The sequence below is a fragment of the Camelus dromedarius genome, chromosome 14, assembly GCF_036321535.1.
Source record: "Camelus dromedarius isolate mCamDro1 chromosome 14, mCamDro1.pat, whole genome shotgun sequence".
In the NCBI taxonomy this organism is placed as follows: domain Eukaryota; kingdom Metazoa; phylum Chordata; class Mammalia; order Artiodactyla; family Camelidae; genus Camelus; species Camelus dromedarius.
In genome coordinates, this window is record NC_087449.1 from 37,194,668 (window position 1) to 37,220,461 (window position 25,794).

At 34.7% G+C, this 25,794-nt stretch overlaps 1 protein-coding gene across 3 annotated transcripts in view; it reads left to right on the top strand.

The window, feature by feature from the left end:
- Window positions 1-739: 739 nt before the first annotated feature.
- STIL (STIL centriolar assembly protein) overlaps window positions 740-25,794 on the top strand; it is a 45,564-nt gene continuing 20,509 nt past the window's right edge. For 2 of the 3 annotated variants that reach the window (XM_010984716.3, XM_010984718.3), the window contains exons 1-12: window positions 740-1,260; window positions 3,297-3,383; window positions 6,390-6,497; window positions 8,279-8,391; window positions 8,694-8,881; window positions 9,841-10,088; window positions 12,454-12,537; window positions 13,827-13,913; window positions 17,706-17,856; window positions 19,613-19,722; window positions 22,477-22,591; window positions 23,749-24,714. In XM_010984716.3, the coding sequence (XP_010983018.3) occupies window positions 3,340-3,383; window positions 6,390-6,497; window positions 8,279-8,391; window positions 8,694-8,881; window positions 9,841-10,088; window positions 12,454-12,537; window positions 13,827-13,913; window positions 17,706-17,856; window positions 19,613-19,722; window positions 22,477-22,591; window positions 23,749-24,714 (2,214 nt within the window). In that variant the 5' untranslated portion in view covers window positions 740-1,260; window positions 3,297-3,339. Of the gene's footprint in view, window positions 1,261-3,249; window positions 3,384-6,389; window positions 6,498-8,278; window positions 8,392-8,693; window positions 8,882-9,840; window positions 10,089-12,453; window positions 12,538-13,826; window positions 13,914-17,705; window positions 17,857-19,612; window positions 19,723-22,476; window positions 22,592-23,748; window positions 24,715-25,794 lie in introns of those variants that run through there. The other variant, XM_064493608.1, reaches the window with a different exon arrangement.

The window sequence follows — 25,794 nt, forward strand, 5'->3', positions numbered from 1 at the left end:
CTTTGCTCCAGAGTTCTCTACTGGGTCAGTTACATTATGTCAGACATGCATAGCTTTCTGAAGATCTTCCTAGTCTCACATCGGAGCTGAGGAACTCAGTCATTCCCCTTAAAATGTGTGCCCCAGATTCTAGGAATTTTTTCCAGGAAAGCAGAGAATGACAATCTGTGCAGCATATATTTCTTGGCTAGTTTGACACATTTTTCAGGATAGGGTTTTCACTCTCTCAAAAGGGTGGACACCTTTTCAGAAGACAGCCTATAATTGCAGCTCAGACTTCAAAGTACTCCCGTAATGCTCAGCAGACTAACAACAGTCTAGAGGAAAGGAAGTGACGTTTCGAATCCAGACTCTATACTAACTAGCTGTGTGATCTTTTACATTTCCTCACTTGCTAAATAGGGATAGTAATAACTACTTTGGCTGTTAGGACAATTGCATAAGATAATGGCAGAGAAGGCATAATTACCAATAACAGTTGTGGAAATAATTATAAATCATCACACTAATATTAATATTATATTCTGTATATGTTATATATATTATCTATATGTATAATACCAATACCATAATAATACCAGTATTTGTGGAGATAAATGTGAATGGCTTATAAATTTAAGTCACGTTCTTTTCTGCTCAACAGGAAGGAATTTTTTAAATTTTATGTTATTGAGAGGAGAGGACGCTTCTTATGAGAGAAACTGGAAGAAATATAACTTCCCTTCTCCTTTTGACAGCTCCTTTTGACAGTTCAATCAGTGTTTGGTTCGCTTCTAGTCGCCTAGCGACAATCACGTCAGGGAGCACTTCCGGCTGCTTCTGCCATCCTCTCACCAGCTAGGCTGGGCTTCTCATTGCGCGTGCGCAAGGCCCGCCCCACCCCGGAACTCAACCGTTGACGATATTGAAGCGTTTAAATCCTCCGGAACCTGATCCTAGAGCGCCGGTGGCGCTTTTATTTCTCCACGGAGGCTTGGGATTGGTCGGGCGCGGAACATACGGGGCACTGATTGGCTGGCGCACCAGGGCGTCTCGGCTACTGTGCATGACACCTCCTTCCCCCGCCCCTACTCCCTGACGGGTTGGATTTCTGACCAGTTAGCAGGCGTGGCGCGGGCTTCGGTTTCACGAGCTTGTGTTTGCCGCCTTGGTTCCCGCGACCCCAACGTCTCAGAGGCGGGGCGGAGTTGGCCGAGGCGCTGCTTGGAGCTGACCTCTGTTCCTGCCCAACAAACCAACCTTGGCTCCGCGGAGATTGCGGTGAGTGGGTCTTTGTGCTTCGGTTCCCCTGAGGGGCTACAGCCAGGCCTGGGGAAGGGGGTTGAGCAACACTCGGGGCCCTGTGGTGGGTTCTGCCCTCCAGGACCCTGGACTGATGACTTGAAGGGAAACTAGTAGGAGAAATTAATTAAGCGGACCACGAATTCCTTGGGAATCATTTGAAATAGGTATGGGAACGAGGTTTGCAGTCAATAACGCGCCATTTAAAGTTTTTACTGTGAAAATTTCTTGACTGAAGCCTTGTATGCTCGGACAGCTACGTAGTACCGGATTAGTTAACTTTTGAAGTTTGTTGTCTGTGGGAAGTAAAGTAAAAACAACAAAGTGTGAAAATGCTGTGTGTGTGAACACAGGCAGTAGTGGCAGTAGTAACATCACCATGGTGTCTAAGAGATGGAGAGGAAGTGACATTAGGGTTGGTTTGTGAAGGATGATGGGGGGTTACCAGGGCATTCCAAGTAAAGGGGACAGCCTGTGTGCAAAGATTCTCAAACTCGGAAACTGCAAGTAGTTCACTTTTATCGTGATGTAGGATGAGTGAATAAGGGATAAAGTTGGAATAATAGGATGGGGCCAGATTATTCCGTATAGAAAAGAAGTAGAGCCATTAACTCTAAGGAGGAAAATAACTTGATCAGATTTACTTAGAAATGCCTTTCTAGCAGCAGTGTGGAGACATTTCAGTAAATCTGGTGAGAGCTGATGAAGTGAGTAACTAAGGTAATGGAGATGGGAAGACAGAATTTATATGAGGAAGGAGGGAGAAAGGAGAGGTAAGGATGATTTGGTGGTTTCCATTTGATACACAATGATGCCATTATCCACGGAGAATATGTTTTGCTAGGTATAAGTCTTACGTGGTTTTTGGTTTCACTAGTTTTAATTGCTTGTGTGTTACTGCCAAAATAAACTGTCTCATGTGTATTTTCTTAAATGAGAAATAGATCGATTATCTTTTTACCCTAATGCATAAAGGAAGAAGAGACGAACAGAGTTTTAAGACTCGTTTAATGAAGAAAAAAAGGCACTTTACTACTTCCTAGAGTTACAGCTATCAATCTGAATATTGTCATCCATGACAACCAAATAGTGTAGAAGGGCTTTAGAGTTTAAAACATACATTCCATAGAAGCTGCATGAAGTCCGGATACTTCCAAGAGGGGCTTTTTAGTCAGCTTACAAGGCACTTTCAATAGGGTTTTGTTCTTGTAAATATTTCCAACTTCTGACTTTAAGTAAAAAATTCTTCTAAATGACTTCTGCACCAACATGAATAATTCTTTCCTTCCTTATCCTACTTCAATTCTTTTTTTTTTTTTTTTTTTGCTAGCAATGAAACTGAATGTACAAGCCCTAAAGCTTAACTCTAAGACTTAATAAAAACATAGGAAACAATGAACTGTAAAGAAAGGACCTTGAGGCCTGTATTTTGCTTAGATAATATTTAGATGGAGATATACAGTGGGCAATTAGAACTATGGGCTTGAAACTCAGAATAGAGGTGGAAACTGGAAGTTTGCTGTATACAGATATGTGTGGAAGCAATGAGAGTCGATGAGCTTACTCAGAGAGGGCATGTGGAGCCAAAAAAAAGACTATTGACTTTGCACTGATACAAGTCAGTTTATGGGGATGCAGTATTTGTCTTCCACTTCCACAAGATTGAAAATTTGTTGACTTTATTATAGATTTGATAAATATCTAGCCCAAGTTCTTCCTATTTGTTGCTTTGTGGTTTTCTGAATATTATGAGGCTTTTGGTCCTAGTTTCATATATTAAATCTTACCTGTGCTATCCAGCTTACTAAGTTAATACAATGATCTGGGGGCAGAATATGTGCTTTCATTAATGAATTGATATATTGGTGGGTTTTGCTGCCTAGCATAAATACTAACATTAATTTATAGGTCAAATGACTATAAAGTATGAAAATGATCAGAATCTACAAGCATTTTTATCTTGTTAATCTATGGATGAAGATGCTTCATTAGTAATATTCTCTTTACTTCTTTAGGATACTGAGCATGTGAAACTGAATAAAGCATTTACCAACTGTCATGCAGCCTACGTATCCTCTTACAGGGCCCCAGATGAATACCAGGTATAAAAACATTTTTACAAAATATTTTTTCACAGCTGCTCACATAACTTGGAAAGGCAGGTTGGAATAGAGGGAAAAAATAATTCCTAGAATCAGAAAATCTGGGTTCATATCCCAGCTCTACCACTTATTAGATGGGTGACCTTGATCAAATTAATTAACTTCTCTAAGCCTCAATTTCCTCACCTGTAAATCGGGCATAGTAATCTCTAACAGAAGATTATTGTGAAGGGTTAAATAATAAAATTCCTGAACCAAAGTGACTGAGACATAGTAGGCACTCTGTAAAAGTTTCATTTCCTCCTTCCCTTATTTTAGTTTCACAGAGGGTCTTCTTACTGATAAAAGATAGTACCTGAACTTTTGAGACTAAAAATCACATGCATATTTATTTACATTTTAGACAAATGGGAAACCCTAAACACTAATTCCATGATGGAAAAAAATTTGCATTGTATACACCAAGTTTCCTAAATGTCCCTAATCCTCTTCCCACTCATGTGGAGTAGGAAGGAGGAGCTAGCCACCTGTCTCCTAATTTTCTCAGTCTGTCAGTACTTTTGAGGACCAGGAAAATTAGTTTGTGTTATTTGGCTCTTTGGATGATTTATTGTTCTTTTTTCCCCCAGAGAAGAACAATTAATGCTGAGATGTGAATTTTTTCCTTCTAAACTAGAATTGTGTGCATGAGTTACCTTTATTTGCTCTATTATTTTCCTTTGTGCCAGATGTTCTTGATGAAGACAATGGGAAACATGACCCAGAGAGGCTATCATATTCCTTTTGCTTAATTTTAGCCCTTCTGTTCCTACTGCCACCTCTTATTCTTTGGAAATTTGTCAACCTCTATTCTCTTTTTAATTTTTTTATTGGGTCAAATCCATTCCTTACATTCTAGGTAAAATAACATACTCATGTGATCTAAACTGATTATTCCTGGTATATTCAACATTAGTTTTTAAAATTCATTTATTGAACTCTGGTTTTCACTAATCTATGGGCTTTAGGGCAGCAGTTTTGAATATTTCTGGCTAGAGCCCCCTTCGACTATCTGATAGGCATGAATCTCATTCCCTAAGGAAAATTACTTGTATACCTACATGCAAAATTTTGCACCCAATTTTGAGGTGTTGGGTCTCTCTTGCCTCCAAAGTCTACCTATATACCTTAGATTAAGAAAAAGACTGATAACAGCATTTATTGAAGTCTTGCTCTACCAGGTTCTATGCTAAGCACTTTGCATGCATTACTCTTCTTTAAACCTCATAACAAACCCATGAGGTGTAGGTACTATTATCATCCCCTTCATTTTTTTTTTAATGAGGAAACTAGCATAGAGGATTAACATTAACCAACCCAAAGTTATACAGTTGGTAAATGGTATAGCCAGGATTTAAACCCAAAATGATTTCTACTCTGTACTGCAAGGAAGTAAACATGAAGTAGTGTAGGTTGGGTTTTAAAAGTGCTATAGACTACTGAGAGCAAAAAGAAATAGCTAACATTGAGCTCTTACAATCAGCCAGGAAATTTTATAAGCATTTTATGTATATTGACTCATTTAGTATTCAGTATAACTACCAGGAGATACTGATATTATCCTTTTTAACAGATGAGGAAACTGAGGCACAGAGGGCATTAAGTAACTTGATCAAGGTCACATAGCTATCAAGTTTTGAAGCCATGTTTTAGACCTAAGCAGTTGATTTCCAGGCTTTGCTCTTAACCCCTATATTATACTGCTTCTCACCAATTGGTAAATAATAAATATATTAGATATAGAGACATAGATAAATGGACAGTTGTCACTTGCTAGCTTTTTGACCTTGAACAGATTTCTTGATCCCAGACTGTGTTCTCATTTCAAAAAAGGGAGTTTAAAAAATCCTTTTTATAGATATTATCAGCTCAGATCAGACAAGGATATGAAAGCATATAGCTAAGAACATGGTGGAGCCAGATGTTGAACCCAGACTCTAAAGCACTACGTCATTCAGTTTCTAGAACTATAAGTGTTGAAATCAGCCACATTTAGATTCAAATTCCAGCTCTGCTACTTATTGCTATATCAAGTTATAAAAGTTAATAAAGTGTTTCTGAAACAATTTTAGAAATATTGTATATGTAAAGTGCCCAGCAGGGTGCCTGGTACATAGTAGGTGATCAGTAAACTAGGGCTTATATTTTAGTTGAGAAGCTTTACCAGATGATACATGAAAGTAAGATCTGTGGTATGATGAATAATCTTTCAGTTTAATAGTCTACCACCATGCAAATGCACTTCTGCAGGAAGCTCACTGTTGGAGGATTCTTGCTTTAATTACATGGGACTTGAGCTGATATTTTCTCCCAGTCCTTTCTTTCCGTTGTCTCTTTCTTATTGTAGTTTTCTCATGTGACTCATTTATGTAAAATAAAACTTTGTGATGGTACCCTATATGATTTAGCTTTGAAACCTTGCTTTACGTTGCATGTATCATTTTTTTTGAGGAATTATTAAGGATGTACTTTTGATGCTTCAAAAATTAAACTTATGCAATAGAGCCCAAGGTACCAAATTTGGAAACACTGAAAAGTTTTTATGCTTTTCATAATTTTTAAAGGTATTTTCTAGCAGTTATCTATAAATCAGTTCAGAAGGACAGATTTTAATTTTAAATTTAAATGTAAATTCATGGCTTATACTCATTTTTCTATAAAATCTTGAAGAATTTATAGATTGACACTCCCAGTTCTTTTTCTAAAAGCTTATGTGTATATAAATTTATATATGCATAGGAAAAAAGGACAGGAAAAAGCCATACCTGAATTTTGAGCGCTTATTATCTTGATAGAGTTACAAGCTATTTTTATTTTCTTGGTACTTTTTACAAGTATTTTTCAAGTCTTCTAAAATTACGAAAGTCATCTGAAAAGCCATGTCATTTAGAGTTAAACTGTTTCTTATAAAATTTCTACTGTTTTCTTTTCATTGTGTTTTGATTTAAAAAAAAATTTTTTTTAAAGATTTTCTTCAAGCAGGATGGTGCCTTTCTGTTTTCCTCCATCAAAATGTGCACTTTGGAATCCAATGCCAATTGGAGATTTCATCTACTTACATCTCAATTACTACAGGTATGGGATGTTTTTCTTTTCAAGTCAAACCAGTATAAACAGGAGTCAAAAGAATGTGTAAGGCAAAGTTGATTACTAAGAACAATGACTAATTCTTTTTTTTTTTTTAACTTCTCCATTTAGAAGCTCCCCTCAGACAAAATATTCTTTCTGCTGCTTCTTAAATCTGTTCCTTGTGCTTTTGAGAAGTAATCTTAATTTCACAATTAAAACATTCTACAAATCTGAATTTCTAAGTATCATAGGAATTCAAAAGAAATAAAATACAATAAAAGCTGAAAGTTTTTCATCATGTTTCAGCATGGTGTCTTTGTAGAGCATTGAGAAGATTGAACTGATTTTGAGTGGACAGATCATATTAGAAGGAATATAAATTAAAGTTATGGCCAGGATCATGAAAGAAAGATATAGAAGCTTAGGGTTAAAGTAATAGAAAATAGAGATCCATTGAGATTTTATGTATAAGAGAGTTTCTTATTAAAAGCAAAGTTCTAAGAAGGATGGATCATAGTGGGGAGAGCCTAGAGTCAGCCCAGATGGGACATGGTTTTCTGTCATTAGATTTATACTGAAGTGATTTAAGACAGTATAACTGGAGTCAGTCTGCCTGGAGGGTCAAATCCTGATTTTTGACTTCAGTAAAATAGCCAAGATCAGTTTCTTATTTGTAAAATTGGGATAGTGATACTTGTTTCATATTACCCTTGTGAGGATTAAATGAGACAAAGTCTGTCAAGCAGCAGTTGACACAGTGCCAGGACACAGGCATTCAATACATGTTAGCTCTTGTAAGGGCTTAGAGCAGAGTAGCAGTATTGAGACCATGAGGAAAGAATGAAACAAGGTGTTTTGAAGAAACAGTTTATAGCATTTGATGATCAACTGTACAGAGAAACTGAAAAGATAAAAGTCAAAAAGTATTTAAGTTCTAAACCAGTTGGGAGAGAAGGATGGCATCACTGACAAAAACAGAGTGTCTTGTGGAAATTCAATTAAATATTTGTTAGACTTGTTCATTCTTTTCTCCTCTTTTCTATAGTTTCTTTTATATTTTCTCTTGTTATCTTTCTGTGCTACATTTTGAGTTATTTCTTTTGTTCTTCAACTCTTTCTCTTTAGCTGTGCTTAGTTGCCATCTAAACTGTTCATTTAGGTTTTTTAAATGTGGAGGTATACCATATCTGTGAAAGATTGTTTATAATATGTATGCACAGTTTATAGGATGATAAACATTTGTGTGCCTGTTCCCAGTTGATTATAATAATCCATTAAGATTTTAATTGTATTTTTATTTCTACAAGTTCTTTGTAGTTATTTTTCAAATTTGTCTGTTCTTTTTTGATAGTATCTTGTTCCTTGCTCATATTTTAGAGTCCATTTTATATTTCTTTAAACATTTTAGTTGTATTTATTTATATTCTGTATTCAGTAATGCTAGTGTCTGAAGTCCATAGACAATATGTAAACAAATAGATGTGATATTTCAGTCAGACTTTTATTTACAAAAACAGGAGGGCTCATAGTTTCTTGATCGTTGCTCTGGTTCATAAAATTAAGCAAATGCCTGGAGAACAACTATAACTTCAGAGTCTGCTTATTGCAGTTCTACTTTCCAGGCAGCCCTCCTTACCCCCTGCTTTTGACCCTAGGATTTCCCAACAGTGATCTTTCTGTGCATTTTAAAAGATGTGTATTATATTTTAGGTGGCATTTTATGGCAGTAGGGTTTTTTTAGGATATCAGATCCACCATGTTTGTAAAAGACTTTTGTTATTTTTCAGAAATCCAAAACTTGTGATAACTGAAAAGACTATCCGACTTGCTTGTCGTCATGCTAAGCAGAACAAAAAAAACTTGCCATGCTTTTTACTTGGTTCTCTCACAGTAGATGAAGGTAATACACTTTAAAAAATTATTTTTATGACTATAATAGAACTTGTGTTTGTTTCAGCCAATTATTGTAATATACTTTGTGCTGATTTTTATATACTAAGGTTATAAAGATGAGTAAAAGTTGATACTACTCATCACAGACTTTACTACAATCTGATTAGATGGATAAAGACATATGCAAGTCATTTTTTAAAATAAGAATTTAGTATGAACAAGATGTTTTCCTGTAATCTAGGCTTGCATGGTTGATTTCACATTTCGTAATTGGCATGCTATATAATAATTGCTATTTTTGTTCTTCAGATGAAGAAAGTGTGACATTGACAGTAGATCGTTTTGATCCTGGTCGAGAAGTACCTGAATGCTTAGAAAGAACCCCTACTGCTACTCTTCCAGGGGACTTTGTGATTCCATGCAAAATTCATACTCGAGGACCTTGTTCAAGAGAAATAATAGCTCACAATGCAGATGACTTTGATTCAGCTTTTAAGGTGAGATTTGTTGATAACGTGATTATTCTTAATTCAATACAAGAATCAAACTGTGTACTATGTTGTATTTTAATAAACCCATATTTAATAGGTATTCATAGTAGTTTCTGACTGAATGATTTTGACCTAAAATGCAATTAAATATAGTTTCGGAGAGCAGAAATCCTAGTAGGTAACATGAGTAGCATTCCAGAACAGGAAGCAATGTGACCAAGATAGCAAAATGTAAGATGTGTTCAGGGTGACATTAAGGGTGGAGATTTTTGCTGGATTTGTGGGCAATCAGACTTGAATAATAGTTTGTCTAGATTTATAGAGATCCTTGTCTGCCAGACAAAGGAATTTGAACTTTGTCAAATGGGCCATGTTTTTCATTGAAGACTTCTGGAAAGAGGAGATACTATGAAATCAGGGATAGTTAATGTGATAGGGCAGACTGACTGAAGTCAGAATAGTTAGGCCATTGTAGTAGAAAGTGTGTATTAGAGTGGGCTGTATTAGCCTATAGAGCGGTGGCAGTGCAACTGGAAAGGACACAGTGAGCATGAGCAACTACAGAGGAAGAACTAACTTGACAATCTGGGATAATAAGACTTTAGATTCTCTGAGACTAAGTCAAGTACATTTATGAGTTCATTTATGTCCATTTTCACCCATGTAATAAATATTTATTGAAAGGGACATTCTCCAGTAAGAATTTATGATGCTGCTGGAACATACAGGTTGGAGAAATGTGATGGAGCTTGGTACAGTAAATTTCGTTTGCTGTAATATAATTATTCATGTAACCTTTTGGTCACATGGAAGAAATAAGAGAATTGAAATGTTGCGAATCAGAAATCATTTAATTTTGTTAGTGCAAGATATATATGTGTATATGCACTAGTATGAAACAAAACCTTTAGGGATATGGACAAATTTCAAAGTTTAAAAATAACTGTATAATATTGATTTTTCAGGCTTTGCAGCACCATGTATGTAACAAAGAATCTTTGGATTGTGGTAAACTGCTTTCCCTAAGAGCTCATATCACTTCCAGGGAGAGTTTGGACAGTGTGGATTTTGACTTGGATTGGGCAGCCGTAACTCTAGCAAATACCTTTAAATGCACACCTGTGAAGCCCATCCCCATTATTCCAACAGCTCTGGCAAGGAACTTGAGCAGTAATCTGAGTATTTCTCAAGTTCAAGGTACCTATAAATATGGGTAAGTAAGAGATCTGTTCATCCACAGTTTTGAATATTGGTCACATTAGTATATTTTCATGATATTCACATAATATGAAGTAATTGTTCCGTCAGTTTACGTGCCCAAGAGCTATGGTGGCTAGATAACCAAGGAAGGTGAAAAATAAAATTGTTAATTTTTGCTGAATATAGTTTTCTTTCAAAGAAGTGTGCCTACCACCCTAAGAAAAATGAGTGGTAAAAATCATATTAAAATTGGTTGTATTTTGAGATTTGAAAATTTAAGGAGGGATTATTCTCTATATCATTTTGCCCTTTATATTTTGCCTAGGTTTTAGGTCATCATCTTTTTGCTTGTCCTTTTTTTTTTTTTTTTTTTTAACTGTAACCTGGCTGATAATGAGCCTAACAGAGACTGGAGAATTATTTATAATATGCAGTTTAATTGTGAATAATGAGCACTGCAGATAAAGGAGATAACTGAGTTAAAATTTATAGTACTCTTGTTTACCAAATTGTCAACCCCTTGAGGGTGGAGTTTCCTCACATTGCTGAAGCAGCACACTCTTCAGCTTCCTATCACCGTTCTTAGTTTCTTAGGAAATGTAAGCCAAATTGCTTGCTTTCTGATCCTTAGCAGGGCTGTGTGCCTGAATCCTTATCTGTTGTCTACTGAGCTAGGTCAGACAATGTAAGCACTCGCTGCTTTAAAGTCTAAGCAATTCGCTTCTGGCTTCCTTTCCCACTGACTCCACCCAGTTCCTGTTAGGTCTCTAGGGCTGAACATGTTTGCCAAGGTACACTCAACTCCAAGTCTTGTCTTCCAAACATGCCTCTTCAAAAGAGGATAAGAAAAAGGATTTTCTTTTCAGAGGGTCCCTGAAAGAAAGTTCCCACATGCTGATCAGAGCATCTTTCTGGTTGGATTGGCACAAAGGAAAAAGTGTTGTTATATTCCAAAATTACAGAATGGTCCAAGGTGATAGTGATCAAAAAATGTTTGAATTAAGTTGAACATTTAATTCTCTTGGACTAATAAAGTGCTTCTCAATTGGGAAATAGGAATTTGTGTTAAAATTAACCAAAAAATTAATCTATTTTCCTTAGTACCCATGTCTATCTAGTGGTGAAGCATGAATTTACCATTCTTTGAATTATTCCATTGTGACCCCTTAATATGCTAGTAATAACCCAGAATGTTTAATACTCTATCTAATTTCGTATTCCCTTTGCCCTTTTCTATGTAGAATTATTTAATTTGTGACGTTTGCCTTTTTCTTTGACTACATTCATTTGTTTACCCTAATATTTATTAGGACCCATCTGGAATAAGTATTGTGTTGGACACTGGCATTAAATAGATTAAAAAAAAACCATACTTACTGTTCATTAAGTATATTAACATGTAAACATGATGTGGATAAACATAGTGGGGGTTTATATACAGTGCAGGGAAAGCAGGAGGGTGTGTCCAAATTGCCTTGGAAACTCATGGAAAGCCTGAGCTGGTTCTTAAAGAATAAGAATTTATCAGGTGCTCAAGGCAGAAAAGCTCTCAAAGCAGGTGTAAGTGTCATTGTTGATACATAAATCTCCTGCCAACTCATGCTTAATCATCTTGTCACATGGCTTGATAAATTCATGATTTTTGTGTTCTAGGGTTATTATATCAATAAAATAAATCCTTAGTGGTACTGTCAAGACTTTATATCATGAGTGGCATTTTTACTTTTGTGTTTTAAAGCCACAACAATAAAATTAACTCTCCATAATTGTAGTTATTCATATCCTTAAAACTTATTGTTAGTAAGAAATATAATAAAGTATAAATGCAGTATAATATCCTTTTCGGGAAAAGTGAGCTTTGGGGTTCTATCATGATGGTTCCAAAATTCTTTGTGAGTGGTTGGAGGAGTATAGTACGTGGAAGGCTGAATATGCCTTACCTCATTCAGCCTCCTTCAGTGAGAAGTCACATCTGTTACAGTCTTGTCAGTCAGTGGGTACTTGAACACTTCCAGCAACAGGAAATTCACTTCTCCCAGGAAAACTTATTTGCTTCTGAAATTGTCAGCCTTGATATTAATACTTTTGATTTTAAAAGTTGACACTTTTAGAGCAAACTTTTTAAAGAAGTGTGTAATCTTAGTGATCATTTTAATAGATAGCAATGTTAGGACAGTAAATCTCTTCAGTCTTGTCCTCATAATTACTGGGATCTTTTTCTCCACCTTGAACTGTTTTCTTTGTGTGCATGTGTTGAAAGGAATTAATCATCTGAATTATCTCCCTTGCCTAAAATATGTTTCTTCAACACTCAGATTATCTCTTTTAGGTAAAAGTATATATTTCCAATTGTTTTTACATGAATGTCTTCTATTTAGATATCTTACCATGGATGAAACACGCAAATTGTTACTTTTGCTGGAATCTGATCCCAAGGTTTATTCTCTACCATTAGTGGGAATGTAAGTGTTGCATTATTTATGAAACCTTTCAGCCACATATGTATTCTAATGTATATGATAAGCATGTGACTCATTTGTACTATGAATATGTAATTACTACTTGGATATAACTGATAAAGCCATAAAGGCCAGTGATGCTAAAGCTTCTTATTTTAATAACAGAATCAGTTAAAACAAGATTGTATCCAATCTTAGGAAGAACTCCATTACAGAAAACGAAGCTGAATTCTTCTGGTTGAAGTTGAAGCCGTGGAGCCCTGTTTCTTTACCCTCCTTCACTACCCTCTGTCCTTAAGGCTACTTGAAGAACCCAGGACTCAGAATAACACTGTGTAAAATTCACTGCCAGGCAATTTTGTAGAAATTCTTTTTATCGTTAATGGCTTGCTTTTTGGAGTTAGTGGTTAATGACATTTAGACACATTATTCAGTCAGAAATTTATATTTATTCAGCATTTAATGAGTGCTTACCCTATGCATAGTATTATGTTTCATACTGTGTTGGGATTTAAAGCTCCTCAAGGAATTTATAATTAAGGTTAAAATATTCAAATATTCACACTTAGAAAGATAAATAATAAGGAAATACATGATTTACTATGAAATAAACAATTTAGACAGTGGGCACTATTACTATTTGTAAGAGAGATGATAGGGCACTTTTTCTTAGAGAAGGCAAACGAGCTGGACCTTTAAGTGTGTAGATGATAGAAGGGGGGATTGATGGGGAAGGGAACCCACATGTGGTAATGAATGGTGTGTGCAGAGTTAAAAAATGAGACTGCACAAATGAACTGTGGACCATGAAGTCTACTTACAGTCTATTTGCCATGGTCCTGGTAGTGACAATGTGTTACTGCTGCTAAGTGAGTATCTACTAAGAGCTCTCTGTGTTTCACGCTACTTGTATATGTTATAGAATGTAATCTCAATAACTATAGTTTTAGGCTACTAACTTCATTCTCCCCTTATTCAACCTATTCTTTCAAGTATGGGCTAATTGATTCCAGTTGATTTCTCTTTTCACCTCTGTTAACTATTTTCTCTCCCACCGTTTTACCATCATTTCAGGTGGAAGAGGACAGAAAGTAGCTCTCAATCTGTGTCTGTCTACAGTTGTAGCTATATTTCTATTCTCCCTCTTATCAGCAGGGTTTAATGTTCATAGATTTCTTACTAATGAGCCCTTCAGTTTATTCCTAGTGAATGCCAAGAATCCCTGCCATGTTACCATTTTAAGTACTGATTTATAAACGACTATAGTTTTTAATTTCTGTTTTTTGTTTTAGTTGGCTGTCTGGTATTATACATATCTACAGTCCTCAGGTATGGGCTTGCTGCTTGCGATACATGTTCAGTTCTTCTATTCAAGAAAGGCAAGTGATTTTTTTCACTAGGGTTTTATTTTTATCTTTTCCTCCATTCATATTTTGTTGGTCTCATTTAAAATTCGTGCAATGCCTTAATATCTACAAACTAGAAGAACAGGCACACTAAGGAAAACAAACTATATTGAATGGGAATAAAACTAGAGAAAAAAGGTGACATGCTGTACTTGGCGATATGAAGGAGCTCACTTGCCTTACAGCAGTACTGTAACACAAAAGATACACTTTTTAGGAGTGGGAAAAAAAACCTAGAGATAATCTACTCTAGCATCTTATTCTATAAAAAAAGAGATTAATTTTCAGTGAAGTGACTGAAAGTGAGTTTGAATTTGTTATCTTACAAGTGTTTTATTAAGTTATACAGTGCTATATCGATAATACCCTAAGAAACACTAGCGATGAGATGTTTAATATTCTTCTTGGAACTAAAGCACAAGCATTGGAACTAATAGGGAAATTTTATTTCTACCTTAACTCCTCATTTAATTTTGTTATTTTGTACATGATACTACTCTTTGCCTCTTTCCTTCTTTATTTATTAAATGAAAATTCCAGAGTCTGTTTCTGTTTGCCTTGGTGACTCTAATACACTTTTTACAAAAAAAAAAAAAAAATATTGAAAAGGCAGTCTAAGTACATGGCAATAAATCAGACATACATAAAGACACATAATATGTATATCCATGTATAACATTGTGCTGTACACCAGAAATTGATACAACATTGTAAACTGACTATATACCTCAATTAAAAAAAATAAAGATACATAATAAACGTAAGTCTCTTTCCACCCCATTTCCCCAGACCTTTTTCCTAGAGACAGTCACTGTTGAAGGGAGTATCTTGTGCTTCCTTCCTGAAATACCAATGCATAGACAAATGGCACCCTCCTCTACCCTGTAAAAATGAAATCACAAGTGGGAACATACTGTTCTCCCTTTTCTCTGTTGCTTTTTTCTTTATATCATTATACCTTGGAGATCATTACTAAATCTTGGCACCTACAGGTTTAATACACATATTTTATAACTGAAGAGTAAAATATACGATATTTTAAAAACTTCTTTTGTTTGCAGACAACTTTGTGTATACATCTTTGTGTGCATTTGCTAGTATGTTTGTAGAATAAATTTCTAAAAGTGGTTTTTCTGGGTCAAAAAGTATGTAATTTTAAATTTGGTAGATGTTGCTAATTTACCCTTCAAAGATTACCAGTTTATACATTGTGTGTTTAGCATGCCTGAGGTCCTAGGTTCGATCTCCAGTACCTCTATTAAAAATGAATAAATAAATAAATAATAAAACCTAATTACCTCCCCCAAAAAAGACAAAACAAACAAACAAATACAAAATTAGAGAATTCAGTAAGGTAGCTGCAAAGTTATTATGTAAAAATTCATTGCTTTTAGATTCCACATATAAGTGATATCATTTGATAATTTTTCTTTCTCTTTCTGGGTTACTTCACTATATAACTGAAGTATTGTGCTGTGTACCAGAAGTTGACACAACATTGTAAACTGATTATACGTCAATAAAAAAAATATATATATTGTTGCTTTATATATGCAACTACCAGTTAGAAGATACAGTTCAAGAAAAGGCCTCATTAAAAACAAAACAAATTTTAAAAGACTACCAGGTTTTAATCTTTCCAGCAGTTTTGAGAGTACCTGTTTTCTCCATCCCCTCACTAACACTGTGGAACAAGTGTTAGTGATGTAGGAAGTACACATGCAATGTACCAAGCACTATTCATGACACTGGGAGTAAGCAGTAAACAAAATAAGGACTCCACAGAGATAGGCAGTAAACAAAAAATAAGTAAAAAAGTAAAATAAATAGTATTTTACAAGGTGATAAGTGCTGTGAAGAAAAATAAACAGGAGGTGGATATTGTGTGTTGATGGTAGTGGCAGGTAGGGTTGCAGTTTTAAATAGGGCAGTCAGGCAGGCAAAGACTTGAGGTGAGGGATTAAGCTACATTGCTGTCTAGGGCAGTGTCCCAGGCAGAGGATAATAAGTGCAAATGCTGTGGGTGAAAGATCATCTTTCATCTTCAAGGAACAGCAAGGAGGCCAGTGTGGCTGGAAGGGAGTGAGGGAAGGGGAGAACAGCAAGACCTCAGAGAGGTAACAGGAAGGCCATTATTAGACTTTCAATCTTTGCAAATCCGGTAGATGAAAACTGACCTTTTTCAATGTTTTATAACTTCATCTTTTGGGAACTTCCTAATGAGAGACTTCCATGTCTTATTATTCTACTGAATCATGTGTCTTTTTTACATTGCTTTGTAATAGCTCTCTTTCTCTTTCTCATTCTCTGTATATTTACACAGATATTTATAATATATAAAGTATATAGAAAAATACATATTTATAAAAATACATGTGTTATATGCAGCAAAGATTTTATATATATACATATATATTATAAAAATGTGCTTGTGTGTATATATGTATATGTATAGATATATGGCAAAAATTTGTTTCCCTCAGATTGTCATTTCATTTAACTTCGGTTAATATTTTTCCCCAAGCAGACTCTTTTAAAGTCCAATTTATCAATCTGTTTTTTTCTGTCTTGCTTAGAAAGGATTTTTATGAAATGAAAATCTCTTACGTTTTCTTCAGACATTTTTACAGTTGTCCTTTTTACCTTTTATTTTAATTATGAAGTACAATTTTATTTGCAATAAAAGAAATCAAATATTCATTTTAGCATACAGTTAGCTTTTATTATCAATGACTGGTCTTACTTTAATTACTTATTGATAGTAAATGCTTGATACTAACTTATTGATAGTAAAAGTTAGTTTTGAAGCTCTCTGTGTTACTCTGAAGCATTAGGCAATTTCTTTGGTACCTGAACTCTTTAATTACTGCTAACCCTTTGAACCAGAGAGACATCAGCACCACTTGGCATTACCAGCTTAGGTTTATACTTTACAGTGTTCTGAGCAGTGATCTTGTCTGACTCTAGAGAGGAATTGAGCAGAATAGACATTCTGCCTTCTAAACCTCCACTGCTTTGTTCTATTAGTAGTGTAACATATCCCCCAATTATTTTTGATTCAACATTTTACAAAGTAGAGACAACTATTAAAAGTATTTTTAAATAGTTGAATTTGGTGTATATTTTAAGGACTCTTGATGACTTTATAAATATTTGTTGAGTCATGTAGTGAATAATAAAATGAATGTTCATTTCATCATTGTTTATAATAGTAAAATATTGTAAATTGTTGAAATACCCATTTTTATAAGTCTAAGTGAATCAATATTAGCACATCTATAAATTATACTGGATAGTCACTGAAAAAGAGTAAGGAGTTCTGAAGTATAATATAGAATAGTGACATGGAAAGAAATCCAAGATAGCCAAATAAGAAATACCAAACAGAAATAATATATATAGTATGGCCCTATTTTTGTTAAAGTGTATAAAATGTTTGCATATGCCTAGGGGAAAATTCTGGAAGTATATACACTAAACTGGAGAGTGGGGTGGGGTAGTCTTCATTTTCTATTTTATACATTCCTGTTTTTGTTTGAAGTATTATATATACAAGGAATATGTATTGCATAATAAAATGTATTTTAAAAATTTAAAAAATCAGTAACATTAAAAATAAGCATAAGCTTGCTCCCCAGTTTTCTTCTAAAAATTGGGTTGTTTAGTTAGTCTGTTAACTAGACCAAGAGACTCACATAGAATTCTTTTGAGTGTGTTGTTGTTATTGTCAGTAAATTTTCATTAAATGGCATTTTTTTTATCCAGGGTTTTTTCAGAATCTGGAAATTTCATTATAGTTCTCTACTCTGTGACACATAAGGATCCTGAGTTTTATGAATGCCTCCCTTGTGATGGCCGGTTACCTGACCTTCGATTCCAGCTACTAACCAGTAAGGAAACATTACATCTTTTCAAAGTAAGTGATTTGATTACCTAGCACATTAATGACCATTTGGTTACCTGTTGGCCTTTTAAACCCAATGATCTTTACCCTTAAAGACAGTAACTCAAACTATGAGGCTTTGTTTATTTATAATCAATCTTATTGAATATTAACTTTATTTATGGTTAATTTTGTTTTGTAAAATTTAGGCCATATGTCCAGAACCAAAGTCTAATACAGTATCAAAGGTTGTCCACAGAGTAACTTTCCCATGTTTTTCTAAAACTTTTGAAGAATATATCAAGAACTTATATGTTAAATTGTTAGTATATTAGCAATTAAAATGTTGTATCATTTTATGATATTGAGAGTCAATCTGTGACTTAGTGTTTTCTTTGCTCTATGTTATTTTTTAAGTGTGTGGATATAACAAATGGTTCCTCATACTTTAAAGTCAGTGACTATAATATATAACCTTAGGAATCAGAATAGTTTGTTGCTATATCTAATAAAATACATAAAAATACATCTAGGTAGATAGTCACAGAAAAAGTAGATCTTTGAAACCATGTCATTATGTAAAAACATTCTTAAGGCCACTTTTCAGTAAGACCAATAATAATTTTTAAAATTCTGTATTTTATCACAAAAATATTGAATACCTCTGAATAACTGTGTGTTTCCACTCAGGTCTTATTTTGTGCCTTTAATTTCATTTATAGGTTGTATCATTTCATGAATCAAGTTTTGTATTTTTATTATAAACATAACCATCTTAAATGATGTCTAATAATTTATTTCCATTTTAGAGACATATGTCATTCACTCATTTTATTCTTCAGATCATATCCTGAGTTTAAAGTTATTATTTTAACTACATCCCTGGTTATTGAGTAAGTTACATAGTAAAGGTAATTTAGGTTTTCATTTTCATTTATGTAGTAGGGAGATGGATAGTTTTTTTTTTTTTAAAGGTTACATAAAATTAGAATTACCATATGATTCAGCAGTTCCACTTTTGGGTATTTATCTAGAGGAAACAAACACATAAACTCCAAAAGATAGCTGCACCTCCATGTTAATTGCAGCACTTTTTATAATAGCCAAGACATTGAAGCAACCTAAGGGTCCATGGGTAGATGAATGGATAAAGAAAATGTGATATATATGTATAAAATGGAGTCATATTCAGCTATAAAAAGAAGAAAATCTTGCCATTTGTGACAATGTAGATGGACCTTGAGGGCATTATGCTAAGCAAAATAAGTCAGAGAAACATAAATACCATGTGATCTCACTTATATGTGGAATCTAAAAAAAAAAAATTTAAACATTGTTGAATTCATAAACATGAAGAACAAATTGGAAGATTGGTGGTTTGCAAGAGGCACAGGGGCTTAAGGGTGGCCGAAATGGACCAAGGTGATCAAAAGGCACAAACTTCCAGTTATAAATTAATTCAATCATGAGGATGTAATGTACAGCATGGTGACTATAGTTAATAATACTATATTATATATTTGAAATTTCTTAAATTGATGGGTGTACACTGGATTTATTGTGTATATTTCACAGTATATACAAGTATCAAATCATTATGTTGTACACCTGAAAGTAATATGTCATATGTCAATTATATCTCAATTTAAAAAGTGATTTTATAAAAAAGGGGTGACAGTTGTAGAAATCAGAAGTCCCCTTCCACACAGTGTTTCATAGCTACTTTTCATCTAAATAGAATTCTCTGTTGTTTAAGTCACATCTCACAGTATGACCTACTTTATTTCAGAATGTTGAACCTTCTGACAAAAACCCAGTCTATTTTGAACTGAGTACTGAAGCCCAAAATGCAGAAAGAGAGTTTTTCAACAAAGTTTCCAAGAATCTTCCAATTAAGAGGTAAAAGATATTTTTATTATCATGTATACTTTTTTTTTATTATATTCATTAATTTCTGATGAGTAAATGAAGTAACTCCTCAGTTATTTCTGAGGAAAGTATCTGTAAATCTCAGGTACAAGATGTCCTTGCTTTAAATTCATTCCTTCATACTCAGAAGTTGGAGAATAACTTAATGAAGTGACAACTCTAATGTGGTTCTCACTTGAGTTGATTTATCACATAAGGGAACAAAAATATTTGTCAGGAAATTATCTTGCTTAAGAAGCAGCATCCTGTTTTTGTTCAGTTTGCCTTATGTTCTTCTCTTCCTGTAGTTTTAAACCTAGGCCTATCAGATAAACTACTACAAAAAAATAACTCCTCTATCTAAAAAAGAAAACTTTTAAAGCAAATACACTTGGAGAATATTAAATAAAGGCTTATCAATTTGGGGGTTTGTATAAACCTTTTGTGGTAAAGGAGATATTCCCTTGTATTAGGGTTCTTCAGAGAAACAGGACCAACAGGATGTATATACAGAGAGAGAGAGTGAGAGAGAGAGATTTGTTTTAAGGAATTGACTTATGCAGTTTTGGGGGCTTGGCAAGTCCAAAATCCACAGGGTAGGCTGGCAGGCTAAGAAAAGTTAGAGTCCAAAGGTGATCTGCTGACAGAATTCCTTCTTTGTTCTATTTCTGTTCTATTTCTTTATTCTATTTCTGTTAAGTCTTTGTTCTATTTCTGTTAAGACCTTCAGCTGATTGGATGAGACCCATCCACATCATGGAGGATAATATGCTTTACTAGTGTCTATTGATTTAAATGTTAATCTCATCTTAAAAATATCTTCACAGAAACATCTAGAATAATGTTTGACCAAATATCTGGCTACTCTGATCTAGCCAAGTTGACACATAAAATTAACCCTTCATATCCCTATTTCAGCTTTCTCATCTATTCTACTATGTGCCATGTAGTGTGCTAAGATATAGCATCTCCAGCATGTGGGCTGGAGATACAGTGGCATTAAATACAGGTTTAGACATGATCCCTTCCCTCGTGAAATTTATAGTGCAGTAATGGAGTATTGAATATTCTCCATGTTATTCGAGAGGCCCATTAATTTAATATTTGTGAAGCATTTAATAACCTCATTTAAAGTTACTTTGAAATGCTAGTTTATTCTTTGATTCTGTGCTTCAGAAACTGTTGTTATTTTTAACTTACATTAACAACTGATTTGTCCTTTTCTTAACTTTTTGACTATAACCATAACCTGTCTTTGGGCCTCTTTAATACTACCTATTTTGTATCTTGCATGAGAAAGAAACAGGTATAAGGTTTGTTAGAGATTATGGCAATTATTGAGAAAATAGCTTGGCCTTTTTTTAATAGCATTCATTCATCTGTCCTTAACTTGATTCTATAGGTAGAAGTTAACTATGATACAATTTTAAAATAAATGCCAGCTACGCCATCTATTTAAAGAAGCCACATAACATACTTGTGAATTCATGTTATGGTATAAGACATATTTGTGTTCAAGTCCTGGTTGTAAACATCAGTATCCCATCTGTAAAATGGGAATTATGACTCTATCTGTATTAGTTTCCCATTACTGTTCTAACAAATTACCCCAATCTTGGTGACTTCAAACAATACAAATTTATTATCTCCTAGTTCTGGAGGTCAGAATTTTGAAATGGGTTTGGGGGGCTAAAATCAAAGTCATAGTAAGGCTGGCTGCATTCCTTCTGGAAGCTTTACTGGTGAATCCATTTTATTCCCTTTCCCACCTTCTAGAGGCCACTTGCATTCCTTGTCTGGTGGCCCCTTGATCCGTCCTCAAAGCTAGAAGCATAGCATCTTCAGATCTCTCTTTGACCTCTGCTTTTATCCTCACATCTTCTTGGACTCTGGCCCTCTTGCCTCCATCTTATAAGGACCCCTGTGATTATATTGAGCCTACCTGGATAATCTAAAATAATTTCTGTCTCAAGATCCTTATCTTAATCACATCTGCAAACTCCCTTTTCCCTTGTATACTAACATATTCACAGGTTCTGGGAATTAGAAAGATGTCTGAGGTATACTCTCTCCATCTTTGGGAATTTTAAGTTATCCTCGAAACAGATTAATTAGGTCACCAGGAAACTATATTCTTATAGATTTGCAGAACATCTTCATTGTCTTAACTTTTAAGGCTTTATTCAAGATTTTATTGAATGCTAATGGAAGAGAAATCCAGATTAAGGGGACACTTGGAATTTCCTTAATATTGTTGAAAAACCTTGTCTATTTTCAACTCTGACCAAAGCTTTCATAAGAATCAGTCATTTTTAGATTTTAGTAAAATTTTTGTTTCTTCTAGAGAACTAGTGTTAAGTTTTTTCTTTTTTCTTTGAGTGCTAAGATAGCTCTGAAATGGATTTTATTGCTCAGTGTCAGAAATTTTTTGTGTGTGTGTTTATCATAAGTAAGTATATAGCAAATATTCCTTGCCACAAACTCAGTTGTACAAAAAAATGTAACTTTTTTCTTTTTAAAAGTACTTGTGGTGTGGGGAAGGGTGTAGCTCAGTGGTAGAGTGCGTGCATGGCCCAGCTTTCCTGGTCAACTGATGCTTGAAAACTAATATAAAAATGAAATTATTTGTGGTTGTCAGATACTAAATAAAATGATCCAGATACTACCATGGCTTATTCAGTTTCATAAAGAAGGAACAAATGAATACTAGATTGCTGAAGACTTGCTTTTTTTCCTATTCTTTAGGGCTTCCCAGAAGTTATCGCCAGGGAAAATGCCAATAAATGATCATGACTCTGGTGTTGAAGATGAAGATGTTTCTCCAAGACCAATTCCTAGTCCTCATCCAGTGAGTCAGAAGGTATCACTGATCCTGTAAAGAACTCATCTCACCTTTATAGTTAGAAACCTAACAAGTCTCTTCATGTTAAAGCACTCAATAGTATTACCTAGAACTTAAGTTTCATTCTAAGGTGTATCTAGCTAGCTATAGCTATACAGTTATGTCTATATATATATAGGTATATATATTTCTCACAGGTACATATAACTATTATATGTATTAATATATATGCATATATACCTATATTATAATAAGTACATGTAATTATTATTCCCAGAGAAAACTGAGGCACAGATTGTTTAAGTTACCTGCCCAGGATTACACAACGAGTAAGTAGTAGTAGTAAAGCTGTAGTTCAGGAGGTTTAGAATTTAGTAGAGCTAGTAATTCAAGAGGGTTGGTTTCTGATGCTTTTAACCCATGTGGACTCTACATTCTATACCATCACCAGAGCTTGACATCAGTCCTTATTACCATATTCTGAGAAGTCATTCTACTTGCTTCTGGAAAGTACTAATAGCCCGTCATAATTGTTTTTATTGCAGCCAACCAGTGGGTTATTTTAGATTTGTTATGCCTTATTTGGACTACTTACTTACTAGAAGAAAAAGGAATGGGCAAGATTTCTTAAAATTAGTGTTACAACTAGATTTACCACAGTATTTTGTTTACTCTTTTCTGCTCTCTTCCAACTCTTAATTTGTATCGGTGAAAAGAGTAACAGTGAATAATTTCACTTAGTAGACAAATGTTCTGAAATGCTTATTTGAAGACCCTTTCTTATTTAAGGTGCAGAAGCATTTGTTACTAGATCTGTTACTCATCCTGTGATAGTTTTTCTGCAGGGAGAGGGTAAAGAAAACTCTGTTACAAAATAGTTTCCCATACTGTGTTCTACGATCTAAGTAACACTAATCAGCGTTTTAATGAAAGGAGTGTCATCATTAAATAAGTTTGTGAGGACAAGGACTTTGTTTATTTTGCTCATGATTGCATTCCTAGTACTAGCACATAGAATTTGCCCAGAAAATATTTGTCCCCTGTCTAAATAAAGATTAAGCACTTTTTAATAAGTAACTGGAAATAATTTGGGAAATACTAGTCTAAGGAAAATGAAGCATATATCATTCTCCTAAAAGGTACTTTCTCCTCTTTCATTTCTTTCCCATTTGTAGGTTTCTAAGATCCAGCCATCAGTTCCTGAACTTTCACTTGTGTTGGATGGCAACTTCATAGAATCAAACCCTGTGCCTAACCAATTGGAAATGGTGAATAATGAAAATCCTCCTTTGTTGATTAACCATTCTGAACACTTTGAGACATTGCAGCCCCAGCTTTATGATGAGAAACACAGCCCAGAAGCTGAAGCTGTGGAGTCTTCCTTGAGAGGGCTGCCAAGTCAGTTAAACCGGGACACTGCTCCCCTGAGACACTGCAAAGTAAGACAGCCATCTACCTGTAAGAAAGGGAACCCACATATCAAGAACACTGTTATACCATCTTCTCTTAATGGGCCATCTCCTGATACATCTGAAAAGCTTCAAACAGTTTCTGCTGGAAATGTACACAAAGAAGAGTATCCTATAAGGTCCTCCACATTTAATTCCAGGCAATCTTCTCTTGCTTCACAGTCCCACCCACACAATTTTGTTTCTTCACCTCATTCAGGAAGAGCAATGGAACTTCAGATTCCTACTCCCCCGCCACCGTCTTACTATTCCACAAATGTTTGCAGTTGTTGTCAGCATCATGGCCATGTTCAATATAGTCCAATAAATTCTTGGCAAGGAATGAATACAGTAGGATCTATTCAAGACCTCCAGTCTGAAGCCCTTCAGAAACATTCATTATTTCATCTGAATGGGTGTCCAGCTCAGTACCGTAATGCATTCTATTCTTCAAGTAGTCCTATAGCCTTGAGACCTCAGGGAAACATGGGGGGTTGTTCTCCCCACAGCAGTGTAGAACCATCACCTGTGGCAAGACTGCCTTCACATGTGGACTCATGTAACCCATGGCCTTGTGCAGTATGCATGCACACACCAAAGACTGGGTCAGATGATGGAATGATGGGACTGTCTCCGGATGCGTATAGATTCATCACAGAGCAGGACAGACAGCTGAGACAACTTCAGGCACAGGTTTGCTTGCTTTCTTAGTTCTGTTAAATTCTTGGTATTAATATGGTTTATTAAAAATAACTAGCAACTCTTCAGTAGTTACAGCTAATGGTATAGAATTGTAGACTGTCAGAACTAGAAGGGACCTTGGTATATTGTTTTATAGAGAAGAAAAATGAGGAGTAGAGAGAGAAAATGATTTACCCAATGACACATTGCTAGTTAGGAGTAGAAACAGGACTAGAAAGCAAGCCTTCTCTTCTCTGTCTTGTGGACATCTTTTTTTTATTTTTCAATATTTTTATTAGTGAAGTAAAAAAAATAGTGGAAAATAGTACACTCCTGAGAATTGGGAGCAGGCCAGTCCAGAGAGGAAAAATGGCCTCTGTCTTGTGGACATCTTAACCTACAACATGATTGTATTTTTCTTTCATTTTTTGCCTCTAATGAAATGTCTGTTATTTACTGCAACTTTATATACAACTAAATATGGAGCCTACACAGTAGATTCTGAGACACCTCTAGTTTGTCAACCCTATAGTATGTAAACTAATTTTTAGCCAGTGCACCTTTAGAGAATACTTCTAGAACCTCTTTTGTGTACTAAACGCCACTCATTTTATTCTGAAATGCTTCCTTTCTTTAGGCCTTTATGACAAAGTTCTTAGTCTCTTCATTATATCTTTGCAGTTTAGTTTTTAAGTATTATATTGTGTCTTTTTCTTTCCTTCCTGACATCCTTCTTCACATACTTACCCCAAACCCCCGACACCTTCCTTTTCCCCTAGTACCAATGGAAACAACTGAAATAGATTTTTTCATATTTTTTCCATGATCTTGTAACGTATACAAATACATGTATAATGAACATATATATACATGTGTGATTTTTTAAAATATCTTTTACAAAATCGGAGTCATAGTGTTTGCATTTTGCAAAAACAAAAAAAGACAATGACATTTTTCAAACTCTGCTTAACAATGCTTTATATAGGACATCTGAGAAAAATTGAGCTTTGCTGTTTTTTAAACCTAGATAAATGTTTTGAAATTATAAAATAAAAGTTAGATTTTAACACATCATTATAAACATTTGGCAAA